Source organism: Phyllobates terribilis, unplaced genomic scaffold, assembly GCF_046119375.1.
Source record: "Phyllobates terribilis strain yellow unplaced genomic scaffold, ASM4611937v1 Scaffold_2__4_contigs__length_985480577, whole genome shotgun sequence".
Lineage (NCBI taxonomy): Eukaryota > Metazoa > Chordata > Amphibia > Anura > Dendrobatidae > Phyllobates > Phyllobates terribilis.
This window is the reverse complement of record NW_027362762.1, coordinates 517,982,954-518,005,031: the sequence shown is the minus strand read 5'-3', so window position 1 is coordinate 518,005,031 and position 22,078 is coordinate 517,982,954. Positions and strand designations below refer to the sequence as shown.

The 22,078-nt window shown below is 42.8% G+C and overlaps 1 protein-coding gene across 1 annotated transcript in view; it reads right to left on the bottom strand.

Moving 5' to 3' along the window:
- Positions 1-10,999: 10,999 nt before the first annotated feature.
- PSMB2 (proteasome 20S subunit beta 2) overlaps positions 11,000-22,078 on the bottom strand; it is a 28,242-nt gene continuing 17,163 nt past the window's right edge. The window contains exons 4-6 of the mRNA XM_073665942.1: positions 20,809-20,971; positions 12,667-12,716; positions 11,000-11,203 (exon numbers count right to left, since the gene is read on the bottom strand). Of these exons, the coding sequence (XP_073522043.1) occupies positions 11,102-11,203; positions 12,667-12,716; positions 20,809-20,971 (315 nt within the window). The 3' untranslated portion in view covers positions 11,000-11,101. The remainder of the gene's footprint in view (positions 11,204-12,666; positions 12,717-20,808; positions 20,972-22,078) is intronic.

Here is a 22,078-nt window from a genome sequence, read left to right as displayed (position 1 = left end):
AATGTTAAAACGTTTGTTGCCTGCATACTAATTGTGATTTTCTAGTTACCCGACAGGGTTCATGGACTGACAGGTTATGGACAATGAATAACCGGAACTGTACCTTGTATATAGTTGCACCTATAAAGTGCCCCTTTTTGTCCCAGACCACAGAACAAAAACCCGTGGAGGTGGCTGAAGACGTGGTCCAATGCCGGATCATCAATGCCCTGTAGCCACCCTAGGGCCTACGTGGAGGATTTGGGACGGGTCCCTCAAAATGCATCTCGGGTGACATGGACACCTGGTTACGGGAGCGCCGTGACCTAAAAAGACTAAACTTCTTGTATATATGTTGTGTTATTGCTTATACGCTGTTATGTTATGTTTTCATAAAATGTGTTTAGTCCCGGAGTACTAAAATTTACTAGGGGGGAATGTGGCATCCCAGGGGTCTGGTTGCCACAGTGGTAGAAATACCATGTCTGAGAGCGAGCATGGGTTTTTCTGGCCAGGAGCAATATTGCATGCCACACCTCCTGCCCCAGTCCAGGGAGGGGAGGAACCTGCCCTTTATAAACTGGATCTGGGGCGGGGTTAGGAGAGAAGTCTAGTTCCAGGGAAAGGGACAGAGCAGCAGCAAGGAGCTCTGTAGGAGCCAGGAGCTGAAGGCCAGGGACTGGAAGCTGATATAGCTCGTCCTGGCAGAAGACGCAGAGAACCGGACACCGGAGTCCGAGGCTGTGAGGATATCTACATCCAGCAGCAGAAACCACCTGGCAGGGGATTTCAGGTCCTCTGGCCATAGAAAGCCCGGAGGCTCAGTCACACGCAAGGGACTGGCACCGCCATCGAAGAGCGGAAGGAACCAAAGGCCCCAAGTCACCAGCCATACGGGTGAGCACCACACGGTACACTCAGGGATGTGGGCTACTACACGACTACAGCAAGGTAGCCAGGAAGAGTGCAGTCAGATGGGAAGGCCTACACCTCCACCTGGCCAGAGGGACTCTTGTTCGCTCACAGACTAATCAGGCCTCTAATGTTAGCCAGTACTCCTGGCAGGGTCTCCTTCATTACCAACAGTAAAGACCCTGAACTGCACTGCACGGACTTTGAGTCATTTCTGCTGCGCCTATGCACCACAACCCTCACCATCTACACATGCTGCCCTGAGGCTATATTCCTCCCGTGGGGAGTTATACTACCCTCTGCTGCGCACACGATATCAGCCTCAGCGGTCTGCCCCGCAGCGGCGGTTCTCAGTGACCGCAATCCACGGGTGGCGTAGTCGGACATTTAAACATTAAAAACCAAGTAAACAGATCCGCCACTGGTTTGACCACCCTGAGCCACGGGACCGGGTCGCCGCCACGGAGACTACAACCCCCAGCATTACACAGAGACCCGGCACCGGGTATTCCCTCACACACGGCCCAGGGGGCGTGTCAATTATATTTGGCCCACGACACCAGAACCCACACCCTTATGTGGGGCCAGTATTCTGTATGGAGGACTTTGTGGGGCCCATTACACTGTATGGAGGACTATGTGAAGCCCATTATACTGTATGGAAAGCTATGTGGGGCCATTATACTGTTTGGAGGACTATGTGGCACCCATTATTCTGTATGGGGGACTGTGTGGAGCCCATTATACTGTATACTAGTTGGCCCACGACTTTGTACAAGTTTTTCATTTTGGCCCTCTGTGTGATTCAGTTTGACATCCCTGCTGTATATGGACTCTTTATTTTGTTCAAAAAACCTCCCTGTTTGACCAAGGAACTACTTGCCTGTGTGAACACTACCAGCTGCCTAAAAGCGAACACTAAAATACCACTTCCTAGATATCACTGAATGAAATATTCCAGTTGAAAATCTTTATTCATTACATAGTGGAATGCGTTGACAACAATAGAACATAAAAATGATCAATGTAAATCAAAATTAAAATCCCATGGAGGTCTGGATTTGGAATGATACTCAAAATCAAAGTGTAAAATCAAATAACAGGCTGATCCAACTTCAGTGGAAATGCATCAAGACAAGGAAATGATGCTCAGTAGTGTGTTGACTCCACGTGCCTGTATGACCTTCCTGCAACGACTGGGAATGCTCCTGATGAGGTGGCGGATGTTCTTAGTGATCTCCTCCCAGACCTCGATTAAAGCATCAGTCAACTCCTGGACAGTGGAACGAGACATAATGTCCCAGATGTGCTCAATTGGATTCAGGTCTGGGGAACAGGCGGGCCAGTCCAAAGCATCAATGCCTTTATCATGCAGGAACTGCTAACACACTTCAGTCGTATGAGGCCTAGCATTGTCATGCATCAGAAGGAACCCAGTGCCCACTGCACCTGCATATTGTTTCACAAGGGGTCTGAGGATCTCATCCCGATGCTTAATGGCAGTCAGGATACCTCTGGCTAGAAAATGGAGGGCTGCGCGCGGCCCTCCAAAGAAATGCCTCCCCACACCATTACTGACCCACTGCGAAACCAGTCATGCTGGAGGATGTTGTAGGCAGCAGAACGTTCTCCACGGCGTCTCCAGACTTGCTCACGTCTGTCACATGTGCTCATGGTGAACCTGCTCTCATCCGTCAAGAGCACAAGGCGCCAATGTGGAATCTGTCAATCTTGGTGTTCTATGACAAATGCCAATCGCCCTGCACGGTGTTGGGGTGTAAGCGCAACACCCACTTGTGGATGTCGGGCCATCATAAAGTCTGTTTTTGACAGTTTGAGCAGACACATAGATGTTAGTGGCCTGCTGGAGGTCATTTTGCAGAGCTCTAGCACTGCTCCGCCTTGCACAAAGGAGTATGTAGCGGTCCTGATGCTGGGTTGTGGGTTGTTGCCCTCCTACGGCTCCCTCCACATCTCCTGGTATACTGGCCTGTCTCCGTGTACTGTAACTGCTCCATGCTCTGGACACTGTGCTGACAGACACACCTACCCTTCTTGCTACAGCTCTCATTGATGTGCCATCATGGATGAGCTACACTACCTGAGCAACTTCTGTGGGTTGTAGACACCGCCTCATGCTACTGTACCTCTAGGGATGAGGGCAATGATAAAATGCAAAAGTGACCAAAACAAAAGCCAAAAAGGATGAGAACAGAGAAATAGTTTATGGTCAGCACCTGCAGAACCACTCCTTTATAGGGGGTGTATTGCTAATTGCCTATATTTCTACCAGTTGTCTGTTGCATTTGCACAACAGCAGGAGAAATTGATTCACAACTGGACAGGTTGATTTCACAAAAGTGTGATTGACTTTGAGTTACATTGTGTAGTTTAAGCGCTCCCTTTATTTTTTTTGAGCAGTGTATATATTCTGTATTTTTCCTTTGGCAATTTCTGATAGGTGTTTGCCCTTACTTTGCTTTACAGTGGCATGCAAAGGTTTGGGCACCCCTGGTCAAAATTACTGTTATTGTGAACAGTTAAGCAAGTTGAAGATGAAATGCTCTTTAAATTGCCTAAAGTTAAAGACAATATATTTCCTTTGTATTATTTTAGCCAAAAAAATAAATATTTATTGTCATCTTTTACATTCTAAGGCTGCGTGCACACGATGCGTTTTTCATGCGTTTATGCTGCGGAATTTCCGCAGCGGAAACGCATCAAAAACGCATGGTAATACGCACCCCATGGTCCCCAATGGCATTCCGCAATGTCAATGCCCATGCTGCGGATTTTTCCGCAGCGTTTCTGCAGCATGTTCATTAATTTTGCGGAAGCGCCGCCATTGACTTGCATTGAGACGCATAGAATCCGTGTCTGTACATTTGTAGAAGCGGATTACATGCGTCTCTATGTGCGGATGGTACCCAGTTCTGGAGGAGAGAAGACTCTCATCCAGACCTGGGTACCATTGTACCTGTAAAAAAAAGAATAAAATAATAAAGTTTATATTCACCTGTCCGGTGGCCCCTGCAGCGCTTCTCCTTCCAGGACCTGAGATGACGTCACGGTCATGTGACCGCAGGCTGTCTGGCGAGATGCCGGCAAGTCAGGAAGGAACCAGGAAGGAGCGCAACAGCACACGCGGCGGCATCGGGGGTGAGTATAGCTTTTATTTTTTTATTTTTATGGTCACACTATATAAATCCATGCTGTTTGCATGGATTTATATAGTGTGACCTAGTTGTCAAGCACTTTCCAAGTGATGCTATCGCCTGGAAAGCGCTTGTCAACCCGCATGCGGAAACACGTGTTAACGCATGTGGATACGCATGTGAATCCGCATGTATTCTGCAGGAAAAACGCATGTACAATCCGCATGCATTTTTTCTGCCAGGGAGATGCAGAAATGCTGCAGAAATTTTCTGCTTCATTTCTGCATTGTGGGCACATAGCCTTCAACTTACAAAAAGGAAAATTGGCCGATGCAAAAGTTTGGTTGGGAGCGACAACATGGTTGTGGGCCTTCGCCAATTTCACTTTCAGAGTGCTAGGCAGCTGCTTAGAAGAACCCATGGCTGGTTAAATGGGGCTGGATTTTTATAAACCTGGGAAATTTTCATCACCTGGCCTTTCCTAACGATGATAGTGAACAAACTATAACCCTAACAGTCTAATAAGGTCTGAAACCTCGGTCAAAGTTATCTGAGCACACAAATATCTAATGGTGCCCAAACTTACATTGGCCATTTTCCTTTTTGTAATTTTTAAAATTTAAAAAATTAGATTTTATTTTTGCCTAAAATACAAAGGAAATGTGTCATCTTTAACTTAAGGCCCTTTAGAGATCATTTCATCTTAACTTGCTTAACTGTTCACAATAACAGTACTTTTGACCAGGGCTGCCCAAACTTTATATGTCACTGTAGTTCCCTGTGCCCACATTTAGGCTATGTGCCCACGTTGCATTTATGAAGCAGAAAATTTCTGCTGCATAAATGCAAGTCCTCTCCCGGAAAAACGCATGCGGAATTCCGCACGCGTTTATCGCGCATTTTTCGCGCGTTTATCACGCGTTTTCCACATGCGGAATTGCCTTGCGTTTTTTATGCATTGGACAAAGGCAATTCCGCTTGCGGAAACGCAAAATTAAATGACATGCTGCGGATTTTTGAACGCGGCATAAACGCTGCGGAAAAATACGCAGCATGTGCATAGAACTTGCGGAATCCCATTGGGGACCATGGGGTGCGGATCTACATGCGTTTTTCAAGCGTTTACGCTGCGGAAATTCCGCAGCATATACGCTTGAAAAATGCTACGTGGGCACACAGCCTAACTATACTGCCATGCACAACCAAGGCATCCATAGTTCTGCCCCTATGTACTCACGGACACAATATAACAAAGCACCACTGCACCTGTATGGATACGTAAAATGGGTGTTATATAAGTACTCTAAATTAACCTCTCAGTGACCAGACCTGAATGGGTCTTAATGATCAGCCATTTGTTTTCCCGTTTGTGCCTCTCCTCTTTGCAGCAGACATAATTTTTTTTCCACCGACGTGGCTATATGTGGCCTTATTTTATGTGGTGTAGACTGTATTACCTTTTTTAATTCTGTTTGCAGGCACATACAAATTACTGTGTAATGTTCATCTATTTTTGCGAACCAAGTATAGAAAAATCCTATCTATTAAAATAACTCTCCAGGTTATTATGGTCATTTGGATATGTAATGAGTGCAATGTTTTTTTATTTATGCAATAAAATGTATTTTATACAAACCAAATCTGATTTTCATATTTTTCCGTGGTAGTGACTTTACATTTTTTGTCCAGGTGTTTTATAATTATATAATCATAAAATATCTCCTTGGAACATTTTTTTTTCACTGGTGCATCTATAGGAGCCCGAGTTACAACGGAGAACAACTCCGCAAGTGACAAAATGTCACTGGCAGAGGTGATCTGGGTCTGTTTGGACCCAGCAGCTCGGCTACTTCGGGCTGACACCCGGCAATCATGTGATCTCCAAGTCCTACAGAAGCATCAGCGGTGTCAATGCCTCTGTTCATTGCATAGTGTTCACTGAGAGCTATGTATTAGTGCTTCTCACTAAATTAGAATATCAAAAAGTTAATTTATTTCACTTCTTTAATACAAAAAGTGAAGCTCATATGTAGAGTCATTACAAACAGAGTGATCTATTTCAAGTGTTTATTTCTGTTAATGTTGATGATTATGGCTTACAGCCAATGAAAACACAAAAGTCATTATCTCAGTAAATTAGAATACTTTATAACACCAGAATGAAAATTGTTTTTAACCTCTTTTCAACCCAAGTTGGTTTGCACGTTAATAGCCAGGCCAATTTTTACAATTCTGACCACTGTCACTTTATGAGGTAATTACTCTGAAACGCTTCAACGGATCCCACTGATTATGAGAATGTTTTTTCGTGACATATTGTACTTAACGATAGTGGTAAAATTTCTTCAATATCACTTGCGTTTATTTGTGAAAAAAATGGAAATTTGGCAAAAATGTTGACATTTTCAAAATTTGAATTTTCATGTCCTTAAATCAGAGAGATAGGTCACACAAAAAAAGTTAATAAATAATATTTCCCACAAGTCTACTTTACATCAGCACAATTTTGGAACCATTTTTTTTTTTTTTTCATTAGGGAGCTATAAGGGTTAAAAGTTGACCAGCGATTTCTCATTTTTCCAACAAAATTTACAAAAACATTTTTTTAGGTACCACATCACATTTGAAGTCACTGAGGGGTCTTTATGACAGAAAATACCCAAAAGTGACACCATTCTGAAAACTGCACCCCTCAAGGTGCTCAAAACCACATTCAAGAAGTTTATTAACCCTTCAGGTGCTTCACAGGAATTTTTGGAATGTGGAAGAAAAAGATGAACATTTAACTTTTTTCACAAAAATGTTACTTTAGACCCTATTTTTTTTTTTTTTTTCGCAGGGGTAACAGGAAAAAATGGACCCCAAAATTAGTTGTGCAATTTCCCCTGAGCACGCAAACACCCCATATGTGGGGAAAAAACACTGGGCACATGGTAGAGCTCGGAAGGGAAGGAGCGCCATTTGACTTTTTGAATGTAAAATTTGCTTGAATAATTAGCGGATGCCATGTTGTGTTTGCAGAGCCCCTGATGTGGGGGGTTTCCACTGTTTAGGCACAAGTGACACCATTTTGGAAACTAGACCCCTCAGGGAACTTATCTAGATGTGTGGTGAGCACCCTGAACCCCCAAGTGTTTTACAGAAGTTTATAACATGGAGCCGTGAAAATAAAAAAATCAAACTTTTTCCACAAAAATTATGTTTTAGCCCCAATTTTTTTTATTTTCACAAGGGTAAGTGGAGAAAATGGACCCCAAAAATTTTTGTGCAGTTTCTCCTGAGTACGCCAATACCCCATATGTGGGGAAAATACAGTGTTTGGGCGCACGGCAGAGTTCAGAAGGGAAGGAGCACTGTGTGACTTTTTGAAGGCAAAATTGTCTGGAATCGAAAGCGGATGCCATGTCGCGTTTGGAGAGCCCCTGATGTGCCTAAATAGTGGAAACCCCCCACAAGTGACACCATTTTGGAAACTACACCCCTCAAGGATTTTATCAAGGGGTATAGTGAACATTTTGAACCCAGAGGTACGACACAGAATTTGATAACATTAGGTCATCATATTGAATAAGTGGTCATTAGTCTTGAGCGCAAGTGCTCGCTACTTGAGTTTGCATCGGGTACTCAGGTATGCACCATGTATCGTGGGTGCTCGAGTCCCCGCCCGCTTGTTTCACGATTAGACACCCCAAAATAAACATGCGGGGATCGCTCGTGAATGGCAGGCAATCCCCGCACGGTTTGTTTGGCCGTGAAGTATATTGGGCGGAGACTCGAGCATGTCACTCGAGCACCAGCGATACTCCGTGCATACCCGAGCACCCGATGGAAACTCAAGTAGCGAGCACTTGCGCTCAACACTAGTCGCCATATCGTTTGTTTTTTTTTTACTTTTGAAAAAAAATCACAACCCTATCCCTAGCCCAACCTTAGCCCCAACCCTAACCCAACCCCAACCCTAGCCCGAGAGTTTATTTTTTACGCCGTTCCTCGTGCGGTATAAGTGATTAGACGACTTTATTTTTCGGGTCGGTGCGATTACAGCGATACCAGAATCATATGGGGTTTTTATGATTGACAGCTGTCACACACTAAAAGATGCATTTTTTGTAAAATCTAGTTTTTGCATTGCCATATTTTGAGAGCTATAATTTTTCCATATTTTGGCCGACAGTCATGTGACGGCTTGTTTTTTGCGGGATGAGTTGACGTTTTTATTTGTGCCATTTTCAGGCACGTGACATTTTTTGATCGCTTTCTATTCCAATTATTGGGAGGCAGAATAAACAAAAAAACAAGTAAGAATTGTTTTTTTAAAAATTTTTTTTAGGATGTTTCGAGTGTGGTAAAATTGATAAGGCAGCTTTATTCTTTGGGTCAGTACGTTTACAGCGGTACCACATTTATATTCCTCTTTTTGATCGCGTGTTATTCCATTTTTTTGGGGCGATATGATAAAAAACTAAGCAAAAAACAAATGCTTTATTTTTATTTTTTTTACCGTGTTCACTAAAGGGATTAACTTGTGGGACAGTTTTATAGGTCAGGTCGTTCCGGACGCGGCGATACCAAATGTTTTATTTTTTTAATAATAATATTTATTGATGGGTACATTATATTTTTGGAGGACTATTTTTTTACAATTTTTTTTCCACTTTCTGCCACTTTTTTTTTTACTTTTATTCTTTGTCCCACTATGGGACTTTCACTTTTTTTATTCTGATCGCCATCATCCCTGTGCTATGCGGGCTGTCAGTGCTGCAGATGCAGAAGATATTTTGGTCACGCACTGCACATGACCAAAATATCTTCCTGCTGTCTGGTGACCCGGATGTTGTCATGACAACATCGGGTCGTCATGGTAACATCCGGGAAGCCACGGCAGACAGCACTGGAGGCCGGAAGAGGAGGCGAGTATTGCGATCACCTCCCCTTGCCACTGCAATGCTTCGATCGCAGCATTGCGGGGGTTAATGTGCCGGGAGCGGTGCGGGACCGCTCCCAGCACATAGCACCAGGTGTCAGCTGTGACTGTCAGCTGACACCCGGCGGCGATCGCGCCCACACAGCGTGTGTGCAGACGCGATCGCAATGACGTATCAGGCTCTTAAAGTCCAGGGCGCAGATACGTATTACTACGTCTTGGGCTTTACAAGGGTTAAAATCCTAAATGTTGGCCTACTGAAATGTATGTTCAGTAAATGCACTCAACACTTGGTCGGGGCTCCTTTTGCATCAATTACTGCATCAATGCGACGTCGCATGGAGGTAATCAGCCTGTGGCACTGCTGAGGTGTTATGGAAGCCCAGGTTGCTTTGATAGCAGCCTTCAGCTTGTCTGCATTGTTGGGTCTGGTGTCTCATCTTCCTCTTGACAATACCCCATAGATTCTCTATGGGGTTAAGGTCAGGCGACTTTGCTGGCCAATCAAGCACAGTAATACTGTTGTTTTTAAACCAGGTATTGGTACTATTGGCAGTGTGGACAGGTGCCAAGTCCTGCTCAAGAATGAAATTTCCATCTCCAAAAAGCTTGTTGGCAGAGGGAAGCATGAAGTGCTCTAAAATTTCCTGGTAGACTGCTGTCCTGACTTTGGTCTTGATAAAACACAGTGGACCTATACCAGCTGATGACATGGCTCCCCAAACCATCACTGATGGAACTTCACACTAGACCTCAAGCAGCTTGGATTGTGGCCTCTCCACTCTTCCTCCATACTCTGGGACCTTGATTTCCAAATGAAAAGCAAAATTTACTTTCATCTGAAACAACACTTTGGACCACTGAGCAACAGTTCAGGTCTTTTTCTCCTTGGCCCTGGTAAGATGCTTTTGACATTGTCTATTGGTCATGGGTGGCTTGACACAAGGAATGCAACACTTGTAGCCTGTGTCCTGGATACATCTGCGTGTGGTGGCTCTTGAAGCAATGAGCAGCAGTCCACTCCTTGTGAATCTCCCCCAAATTTTTGAATGGCCTTGCTTAATCCTTTTAAGGCAGTTGCTTGCACACCTTTTTCTACCACACTTTTTCCTTCCACTCAACTTTCCATTAATATGCTTGGATACAGCACTCTGAACAGCCAGCTTCTTTAGCAATGACCTTTTGTGGCTTACCCTCCTTGTGCAGTGTGTCAATGACTGCCTTCTGGACATCTGTCAAGTTAGCAGTCTTCCCCAGTATTGTGGAGCCTACTGAATCAGACTAAGGGACCTTTTTAAACGCTTCGGAAGCCTTTGCAAGTGTTTTTTGTTAATTATTCTAATTTACTGATATGACATGTGTTTTCATTGGCTGTAAGCCATAATCATCAACATTAACAGAAATAAACACTTGAAATAAATCACTCTGTTCGTAATGACTAAATAATATACGAGTTTCACTTTTTGAATTGAACTGAAATAAATTAACTTTTTGATTATATTCTAATTTAGTGAGAAGCACTTGTAGCTTTGTAAGGGGAAGACAGAAGCGGTAATAAACGGTTTCTGTCTGTTCCACAGGGTCCCTGACAGTGTTTGAGAGTCAGTGACCGATCCTGCTACATTGTAGGAGCTTTAATCAGGGCTGTGGAGTCAGGAGTCATGGAACCGGTGTCTATTTTGGTGGGAGTCTGAGTCGGTATAAAATGGAGCGACTTCAAAAATATATAATAAATTGGGTACAGTAGTACAATGCAGGATGTGCTGTAAATGTTTTAAAAAAAATTAGCAAAGTTATGAAATGTCCTATAAATGTCTGTTTTGTTCCTGATCTAAGGATCTGGTCTTTTAGTTGAGATGAATCCGTGCTGCATTTAATGTACATGCTCAGTAGTGAGGCCGGGCTGTGGAGTCAGAGTTGTGGAAATTGAAGAGCACGTGCCATAATTTACAATGGTGGAGGGTTAAATTTACAGTGCTTGGCCGTGATTGGGTTAATACGGAGATCTTTAAGAATATCATTCAGACGATTTCTCGTTTATAGACCCATACTTAACTGGATGACTTTATTGAAACAAGTTTTCAAAAGTGGTAGAAATCAAAGTAAAAAATTAACAACAGGGGATGAAGACTTATACACTTGATGCTGGAATAGACTCTAAATCATGGATCCCCTCCTTATCAATGACCCGCACGGTAAAAGAAGGCAGGCTCAGGATAAACCGCTTCTTGAGCTGGAAGACAAAAACAATCATAAAAAAGATGTGTGTAAGCAAGCAGCGCCTTCAAAAAGGTGTTGAGATAAAAATTCTATAAATGCGAAAGAGTCAGAAACGGGGTCGAATGGCTAAATTTAGCAGACTGTTACCATTGAATTATGCAGGTAAATGCAAATATTGTGACTAGGCTTGAACGCTGAACTCGTAAGAGATGGCTCTCAGCAAATAAGGTGTTGTGATTGTCAAATACAAAGATCTGTTTTACAACAGACTGATGAGAAGAGTCTTTGTAGTGGTGCTTTCAGTAACTTTCATAAAAAGATTGTTCATAGTGGAAATGTCAAATTACATTAGACACTGGGAATGATTTATTATGCTGCAAGAGTCAGAATTCTGCCCTAATTTTAGCACTAACATTTTTTAATGTTTAGACACATTTTATGGTGTGGTGTGTGACCTACTGGACCACTGGTAGAGGCTGGAACCTCAGAACCACAAAAAAAAAATGAACTGAGACTGTGGGTCTTGCTACAGTGTAAGTTTATTTTGATCTGGCAAGGAGTCAAAAACAGATCTTATCCAACGTTTCGACAGCGAACGGTATTTGTCAAGGGCATCTGTTACAGGTGCAGGTAAACAGAATTCTAGTAGAGCCATAACGTAAAACATAAGATCCCTTTCATGCCAAGCAAAACTTTAACAGATGTCCTTGACAAAGACGGTTTCCGATCAAAACGTTAGACAGGATCTGTCTTTGACTCCTTACGGGATTAAAATAAATTTACACTGCAGCAAGACCCACAGTCTCCTTTAATTTTCTTTTGTGGGGCTGAGGTTCCAACCTCTAAGTTTAGACTACAATGTCCTTTCCTCAAGCACACAATTCTTTCAAAAGGATTGTGTGCCGGTCTTTCTCCTTCTCACCTACTGGACCACTGGTCATGGCCTAAAATAGGATCCCGTGCGCCAACTAGTCACAACTTAATAGACCAATGTAAGTCAACTAATAAAAAGGTGTAAACAGACTATATATTCTTAAGATACGCAACATTTATCAAACTTCACAAGTCTCTGTGATGATTTGGATGAACTTTAAGACTGTCTAGTCTAAGTTTGCACTGTCTAAAAGTTAGACAGGTTTAGGAAAGCAAAATGTAGTAACGTTGTAGTTTTGAGAAGCCAATGAGTCACCATATAAAGGGCAACCACACAGACATTTTATTTGTTGTATGGAATAATCTATCGGTATGAGGGTTATTACATTGTTATGCTGCTGGTGTGCTTGTCCTTTACCACTTTGAACCATCATTCATCGGAGGTCTATGGCAAGCTCTTATATTAAGTAACGTCATTAGCCCCGGCCCTTATTATTTCAACATAACTTGTTCCTTAGTGAACTAGGAAGCGCTTAACAAAATAAACAGTATCTCAACGACGATAAACGACATTTGGTGACAGATTATAAGCAGTTTACTTACCTCTGCAATACATTTCTTTAGAAGCTCAACAGCCTCTTCCCGTGTGAGATCTACAATGAAACCAGAATGTAAAAATTAACAATAAAAAGGATGGATAAGAATGGATGTATATAATGCTCAAAGTGAACCCAATCGACAAAATGCTGGTAAAACAAATATTATCCATTACACACGTTTCTTCTGAATAACTGCCCAAGCTGCCTGTTCTAAGTCAATTTAATGTGGAGCACCATAGATGTTGAAGATGGGAATAAGGATTTAAAAATGTAAAGGAAAAAAAAAAAAAAAAAGGTATTGATTGGTTCCACTACCAACTAATATCACAATATTGCAATACATCAGGTTCATGTCACCCTAAAAAAGGTGGTTCTCTTTCTGCAGGAGTGCACTCTGCTCCCGTCCGTGGCTTCCTACTTTGCAGGGGGCAGTGTGCTCTTGAAGGTGGTCAGTCCAGGCGGCAGCATGGGCACAGGTGCTCTCCCGTGCAGCTGGTAGTAGCAGCTTACCCTCTGCAGTATGGGAAAAGTGCAAAGGGAACGAGGCTGGTGTGATCAAGCCATCAACAAAGCAGCAATAGCAGGATCTAAGGAATAGAGCCTGCAAGTTGCGTATACTCCTTAACTAGGAAACTGTGCACTGCGAGACTGCAGGGTGGCCGGTAACCTACGCAACTAGCAGGAAACTACAGAATGAAAAACCCTCTATTCTTCAGAACGGAGAGTATTTTTAATAAGAGGTAAATTGCAAAGTTGCTTGTTTTTATATGCACTATGTAACTTTAACCAATTAAGAACTTCCCTTTAACAATGACACTGGAGTACAACACCTTGAAATACTCCATGTTGTATTGGTACCTGCATAAATTGCTTTAGCTTTGTGCCAATACCCAATATGTACTAAGACCGTTAGCTCTGTAGGAACAAGAGTGAGAAGGTCTACAGGGATGGGATCTTTGGAAAAGCATTCTTAACCAAGTAGTAGGAAAAGCCAGCAGTTACAGCAAGAAAGCTTTCTTAGGAAACCGCAAGCTTGTGCCCATAATTAAGTGTACACTTTTGCAATGAAAGCAATATAACTTTCATGGGAAAGAAACATGTTCCATATGAGACAAATCCTCCCAATAATCAATTAGTCATGTTGGCGAAGGAGGCATGACGGAATTCCAGTCCTTGGAGTCTGGGAGGAAAGCACCACCTTCTGAAAACTACGCAGCAATCTCCATACAACACCCCAGGCTATTGTGAGTGGCTTTAAGGCGGGTCCATCGACTTTACTATCAGCTTCATGCTGGGTAGTATTGGTTTAAGATGCTTTGTTTTTGGACAAGCTACTAATAAAGTAGGATGACTAACTTGTTAAGTACTTTTCATGCTAGCATAGCAAAGCTCATAGTATCAGCAGAACCTTCTCGAAATACGTTGATGAAGCACTGTGATGAAGTATGGAAACTTTGGCTTTATTGTTTGGATCCAAGCACTTTAATAAAAAATGTTGCAGTTAAAGGAATTGTCTCGTTCGCAACTATACTAGCCCACCTATGCTATCTTCTGACATATAAAGGGAATCTGTCACCCTTTTGAGCTTTCTGAGTTATTAATATTGGCATACAGGTTGTATACAGCTGAAATTACTCATACTTTTATGCCTCATGGGTGATGCCTTGTTAAGTAAAAATGATCTTTTATAGCTTTGATGTTCCAGGCTATGTGGCGTAGGCTGCCCGGAAGATAAAACTGCCTCCGTTCTTCATTATACAAGATTTCTCCTCCCCGTCTCTTCAGTGTCCCTTTGACGTCATGGCCGGGAATCCTGCACATTCTGCCTTCCGTTGCTCCTCTGCACTAATTCACCTTAAGGCTATGTGCCCACAATGCAGAAATGAAGCAGAAAATTTCTGCATCACCCTGGCAGAAAAAACGCATGCAGATTGTGCATGCGTTTTTCCTGCAGAATACATGCGGATTCACATGCGTTTCCGCATGCGGGTTGACAAGCGCTTTCCAGGCGATTAGCATCACTTGGAAAGTGCTTGACAACTAGGTCACACTATATAAATCCATGCAAGCAGCATGGATTTATATAGTGTGACCGTAAAACAATGCTTAAAATAAAGCTATACTCACCCCCGATGCCCCGGCGTGTGCTGCAGCGCTTGTTCCTGTCTGACGACATATCGCGAGACACATCGGTGAAGGGCCTGCGGTCACATCACTGTGACGTCACCGAAGGTCCTTCAGCGCTGCCGGCATGCAGAGAGAGCTGTCGGAAAGGTGAATATAAACTTTATTTTATTCTTTTTTTTACAGGTACAATGGTACCCAGGTCTGGATGAGAGTCTTCTCTCCTCCAGAACTGGGTACCATCCGCACATTGAATCGCATATTATCCGCGTGTACAAATGTACAGACACGGATTCTATGCGTCTCAATGAAAGTCAATGGCAGCGCTTCTGCTGCGCTTCCGCAAAATGAATGAACATGCTGCGGATTTATGAGCGCTGCAGAAACGCTGCGGAAAAATCCGCAGCATGTGCATTGACATTGCGGAATGCCATTGGGGACCATGGGGTGCGGATTACCAAGCGTTTTTGATGCGTTTCCGCTGCGGAAACGCATGAAACGCATCGTGGACACGCAGCCTTACTGTTGGCCAGAGATCCTCGAGACCGGAAGTTACAGTGACTCTCCGGCAGCTGCGCACATCAGAATTGAAGACCGTGCCCACAGAAGAGCGGAATGCTGCAGAGGAGAGACTGCAGGCAGAATGTGCAGGTGCGGGATTTATGGCCGTGCACATGACGTCAAAGAGACACTGAAGAGATGGGGAGGAGAAATCTTGTATAATGAAGACCGGAGGCAATTTTATCTTCCGGGCAGCCTACGCCACATAGCCTGGAAGATCGAAGCTATAAAAGATGATATTTTACTGAACAAGGCATCAGCCATGCAAGTATTAATATGCGCATACAGGTTTTATACAGCAGAAATTAGTCAAACCTCAAAAGGGTGACAGATTCTCTTTAAAGCCAGAGGTCCATTTAAACGGCAAGATTATCTTGACCGAGGAATGATCACGATAATCTTTCAGTGTAAACTGGCTGCATTTTGGTTTGTTGGTGAAATGATAATTTGTGCTGCACCAAAGATTATTGTTCTCGGCAGCACATTGTCTGGTGTAAACAGAGTTCACGCTGCAGAGAACAACGATAGAGCATGTGCACTGAACCATCTATTATAGACCGCTCAGTGTGCATCGCTAGGCGCGGTCTGCCTGTGTAAACAGGCTATTAAACGACCGCCGGTCAATAAATATTTATGGATTAGCAGTAGTTTAATGCCGCCAGCAATCTGTGTGAAGGAACCATTACTGCACACCATTTTTGCCTTTGCAGCCTTACATTCCCTTAGTTCATAAGCTGTTGACTGACACGTACATAATAAATATGGAAATGACATGATTTAGAGCAGAGTAAATAAATGTAAGAAGTAGTCGTATAATGGAAGAGGTGTGAATGCATATGAAATATCACGGTATATCAGTAAGTGGGTGGTCTTTATTAAGTCTTATAATAATAATATACAAGTGCAAGGTTCTCCAATCAAGTCAGTGCAGGAAATGTACATAGCCCTGCTCTATGAAGACTGACCTACCGGTTTACATTAAGCAATGAAAGGGTGCAGAAGACAAGCAATGATTGATTGACAGCATGACACAGAAAGAGACCTGAGGGACTGGAGGAGGGTGTAGGTGATACTGAGGTCCCACTAGGGGGTACTCTACACTCTGCGCCCCAGCAAAGGTGTGGGTGTTATCACACCAACTTCTCAGCACTGGTATCGCATGCTTGCAGGGCTGCATTGCAAAGCAACCGCTCTAAACTGACTGGATTCTGCTACATCTAGGTCCCACATTCCCCCAAGTGATATATATACAGTACAGACCAAAAGTTTGGACACACCTTCTCATTTAAAGATTTTTCTGTATTTTCATGACTATGAAAATTGTACATTCACACTGAAGGCATCAAAACTATGAATTAACACATGTGGAATTATATACCTAACAAAAAAGTGTGAAACAACTGAAAATATGTCTTATATTCTAGGTTCTTCAAAGTAGCCACCTTTTGCTTTGATGACTGCTTTGCACACTCTTGTCATTCAATTTTTATAACATGTCCAAATGATTTGGGAAAAGGGGAAAATGCTCAACAATCAGACTACAACACAAGACCATGCCCACCTTGAAGAAGCACTCCCATGAAAATGTGTATTGGCTAAACCTGTGTCTAAGTAGTGCAGGTCCATTAATATACTCATTGATTTTTGTCTCCCCAGGTCTCCAGCGTCACCCGTCCTCTTCTCGGTCACATGACCACTAGTGTGACTTGTCGACTCATACAGGAATTTGTGTGGCAGCTGGCAGTCGCATTATAAGTGTAAGGCTGTGTGCCCACTATGCGTTTAAGCGTTTCCGAAGCGGCAATTCCGCTGCAGAAACGCTTAAAAAACGCTTGGTAGAAGGCCTGCAATGTTCCCCAATGATAATCCGCATGTGAAATTTCTGCTGTGGATTATCATTGCGGAAAAAAAACGCAGCACTACCAATTATTTTGCGTAAACGCAGCGTTTTTGCCGCTATTGACTTGCATTGAATCGCTTAATATCCGCATGACTACATGTGCACATGCGGATATTAAGCGGTTCAATGTGTGGATGGTACCCGGGTCTGGAGAAGAGGAGACTCTCATCCAGACCCATGGTACCTGTAAAAAAAATAAAATAAAAATATACATTATATTCACCTTCTGATGTCCCCCGGTCTCCATAGCGATGCGTCCTGGCTCCCCGGCAGCTCGTGATGGTCTAAAAGGACCTGCCATGACATCATTTAGTCATGTGACGGGTCACGCGACCACTTACGTCGGCGGTTGCGTGACCTGTCACATGACTAAATGACGTCATGGAAGGTCCTTTTACACCACCGCGAGACACCGGGAAGACCGGACGCATCGGATAAGGAGACTGGGGGTTATTGGAAGGAGAGTATAATGTTTTTTTTGTTTGTTTGTTTTTATCTTTTACCATCTTTTTTTTTTTTAACTAACTTGGTCACACTATATAAAATCCAGTTGTCAAGCACTTTCCAAGTGATGCTAAAAATCGCTTGACAACCCGCATGCGAAATCGCATTATCAAAACGCGTCACCTATGCTTGTCCCTGGCAGGAAAAACACATGTACAATCCGCATGTACAATCCGCATGTACAATCCGCATGTACAATCCGCATGTACAATCCACATGCGTTTTTTCTGCCAGGGAGATGCAGAAATACTCAGGAAAAATCCGGAGCATTTCTGCATCGTGGGCACATAGCCTAAGCCAGAAGGCGGCTCCATAGACTTACATTGTAAAAGCCACCCCCAGATCACACAAACCTCAGTGTGATCCAGGAAGTCATTTGTCTCGACCACCATGAGGTTTACAAAATCATCAGAGAAAAAGGCTTTGAAAAAGTCTATTTCTGTAAGGCCAGTGGTGTCAAATTGGATTCCTGATTGCAGCACAAAACCAGGAATCGGTGGCTCAATCTTCAGGGGGTGAGGTACATACGGGGTCAGTAACGGTAGGTGCTGGTTCATTTTCTGTCCTGGGCCGTCTACGCAGTAGTTCAGTATCACACGAGGAAGAGGAGTACGAAAAATAAAACAAGGTGGCATCCTCTCCCTCACTATCAGTGTCGGAGGCAAAGAAGTATGCCTCCTCAGCTGAATACCATGATTGGGATGAGCGGGACATTTTTCCTCATATGCAGTGTTTGTGTGTACCAAATTTTATTCGTGTGTGTAACTTTTTTTTTTTTTTTAATTATAGGAGAAAGAAAAATATAAAAACGTATTAAATGGATGTCAGTAATAATAAAAAAAAATTACCGAGTGCCCGCAACTGACACTAACCCTGACTATATTCAGTAAAAAATACAGTAATAGTATCCGATTACTACTGTATATATTTTTGCTGTCCATAATCTAGTCCTATCAACTAATTAAATTATTTATGTCAATTATTATTATTAATTTATTTATTTTTTTACACACAAAAAAAACAAAAAGCCAAAAACCAGAGGCCAATCAGTGATTTGTGTCACCGGTCAGCGCTCGTTGGCTGTAGGACGCACGCAGGGATGTGGTGTAAAAAGGGAATTTAAAAAAAAAAAAATGCATGGAGTGGTGCAAAGGATGAAGGGGTGGGGGGTGGGAGATTAGTTAGGGAAAAAAAAAAAATGTCCAGGAAAACAGCGAGCACAAGTGCCGATCAGTGATTTGTGTCACTGATCAGCGCTCGGCGGCTGCAGGACGCACACACAGAGGTGGTGCAAAGGTGGGAGGGAGATTGACAGGGACGAATAAAGTCTTGGAAAAATCAACGAGCACGGACGTTGATCAGTGATTTGAGTCACTGATCAGCAATAGGCGGCTGCAGGATGCACGAACAAGTTAAAAAAAAGAAAAAAAACTGCCAAAAAAATCAAGAGATCAAGTACTAATCAGCGCTCAGCAGCAGAAGGTGGTGGAGTGGGATGGATAAGGAAGAAGCTAGGGATAAGGAACGCCTTATTTCAGGAATCACAGGAACACCAGCAGCAGTGATGGCAAAGGCTTCAAAAAGTCTGTGGCACCATAAGGCCCAGCACAGCAAGACAGAACAGCAGTATGACAACTCTGAACACGTCCAAAGCTAGAATGAGGAAGTGCAGGGCGGTAATACTGAGATCAGATCGCGTCATGATGACGTCGATCACACCAATCAGAGCTGGTCCTGGTGACACTGCCGTTTTTTTTTAGGCTCCGACCTGTGATCATGACAACGAGCCCAGGTGCCCTGCCGTCAGAAGCAGGCACCTTAATGCGATCACCGCGACTGAGGTGAAGCATTTTAGCCATGATGTACCCAGTACGTCCAAGGTTGTTAAATACTTACAGGTTACGTCCAAGATCAGGAAGGGGTTAAATAACCAGCATCTGCCTCCAACAGACACAAACAGATTAGCCCTGGCGGCAGCTGTTTACCACCTCTGTCAACGGCACTTAAAAGGGGTATTCCCAAGATCCTATCCCAATATCTAATAGGTGTAATATTATTATTATTAGGAAATACCTCCAATTAAAAATGTAGCATAGTTATCCAGATTCGCTATGTCCCTTACCTCATGTAGGAGCATTGCAGTAGAGCTGTGTCACTATGTCAGTGGTCATAACCACAGATACCTAAGCCACAGCAACGCCAGTAATGTGATTTTTGGTCACTACTCCTTCCCAAACAAATGTAATAAAAACAGATCAAACGTTGTATTTAATCAAAAATTGAATCAATAAAACAGTCAACGTGTCACGCATAAAACAAAGCCCTTTCCCAGCTCAATCGATGGTGAAACAAAAATGATATGGGTCTTGGAAGAAGGCAACAAATCAAAATTTTGTAAAATAAAAATTGAGTTGTTTTTTTTCTCCTTTGAAAAAAAATAAATAATAATTTTACCATTAAGTACATTGAATGGAAAAAACGAATGGAATCATTCAAAATGACAACTCGTCCTACAGAAAGCAAGCTGTTGTACAGCTACAGTCCAAAAGCGACAATTGACTGCGGAGGGAAGGAGTTAAAGGGGATGCCCACTACTGGGCAACCTCTTACTAATAGCTCCAGATTATATAAGCCTACTGAAATCAACATCCAGCAGGGGCGTCCTATGAATGCTGATGTCAATCAGTAAATGCGAACGCTGCAGTAGATCATTCCTATGTATTTTGATTACAGAAACCACCCTTTTATCTTTCTATGTTCCACATTGTCCTGCTGGTAAAGTGGCAATCATTTCCCCATATCCCTTTTAGAGTTACTACATTTGGCTAGAATGCAGTTCCTGACATTTTACTACAAAGATGGACAAGTGACTGTAGACTAAGAGCCATTTCTAGCACTCCAGGAGTCAATATGACCTTTAGGACAACAAAAAGAAAATATCTAGAAGTTAAATGCTAAATATTGTATCCCCACATCCCATGTGCATCTTGACCAAGATCCAAGATCATTTTAATAATTAAGGCGCATTGTACGACCCAAGTGTAAACTTCATCATACCTGGCTTGTAGTAGCGGTCAAGGATGCTGAGAGTGAGGTGGGCTCCATAGCCATGAGCTGCAAAAGGTGCTTTTGCCAGAGACGCTAGATAATCCATATAATAAAGGGAAGGTCCATCATGCTCGTCATAACCAGCCAGCAGCATGTTAACATGGTAGGGGGTCTGCAAAGACACAGAGTGACGTTATAAACATGCTATATAGACATGCTGCAATATGAAAACAAGTTATGCCGGTTCAATACAGCAGAATCATATATAAAACTCCAAGGCTTGGTGATCGACGGCTGCCTGCACATTGCTGCTAGGCCACCATCATGCAGCATAACAAGCTCATGGAGTGCTGCCAGTACACATGGATTATGCTCAGCCTGGCAGACAAGAAAATTGCCAAGAAGTGCGTGAACGTTAACTAAACGCCCTCATACACAGACTAAACTGATCGAACCAGCAGTTATCAATAGATAGTCTACGGTGGTCTGTTGGATTTCCAATGGTCGATCCTTTAATTCTCCAGATGAGTTGCTGCCAGGAGTCTAACAATGGCTCTCTCAGACAGCACAGGCCGAGCACTCCTGTATGTGGGACACAGGCAGATAGCTTTCGGTAGAACTATTGTTGTATTAGGGCATTAACCCCATCACCCCTGAGCCGTTTTCACATTCATGACCAAGCCAAATTTTACAATTCTGACCACTGTCACTTTATGTGGTAATAACTCTGGAACGCTTCAACGGATCCCCCTGATTCTGAGACTGTTTTTCTTGTGACATATTGTACTTCATGATAGTGGTAATGTGTGTTTGATAGGACTTGAGTTTATTTGTGAAAATATCAGAAAGTTGGCGAAAATGTTGCAATCTTCAAACTTTTAATTCTTATGCCCTTAAACTAGAGAGATAGGTCACACAAAATAGTTAATAAATAACATTTCCCACATGTCTACTTTACAATTTTTGAAACATTTTTTTTTGTTCAGAAGTTAGCAGGGTTAAACCTTGATCTGCAGTTTCTCAATTTACAATAACATTTACAAAACCATTTTTTCCTTTAAAGGACCACATCACATTTGAGTGGCCTATATGACAAAAAAAAATACCAAAAAGACACCATTCTCAAAACTGCACCCCCCCCCAAAGTCCTGGAAACCACATTCAAGAAGTTTATTAACCCTTCAGGTGCTTCACAGGAATTAATGCAATGTGGAAGGAAAAAAAATTCCATTTTACTTTTTTCACAAAAATTTTACTTTAGCCCCAATTTTTTTATATT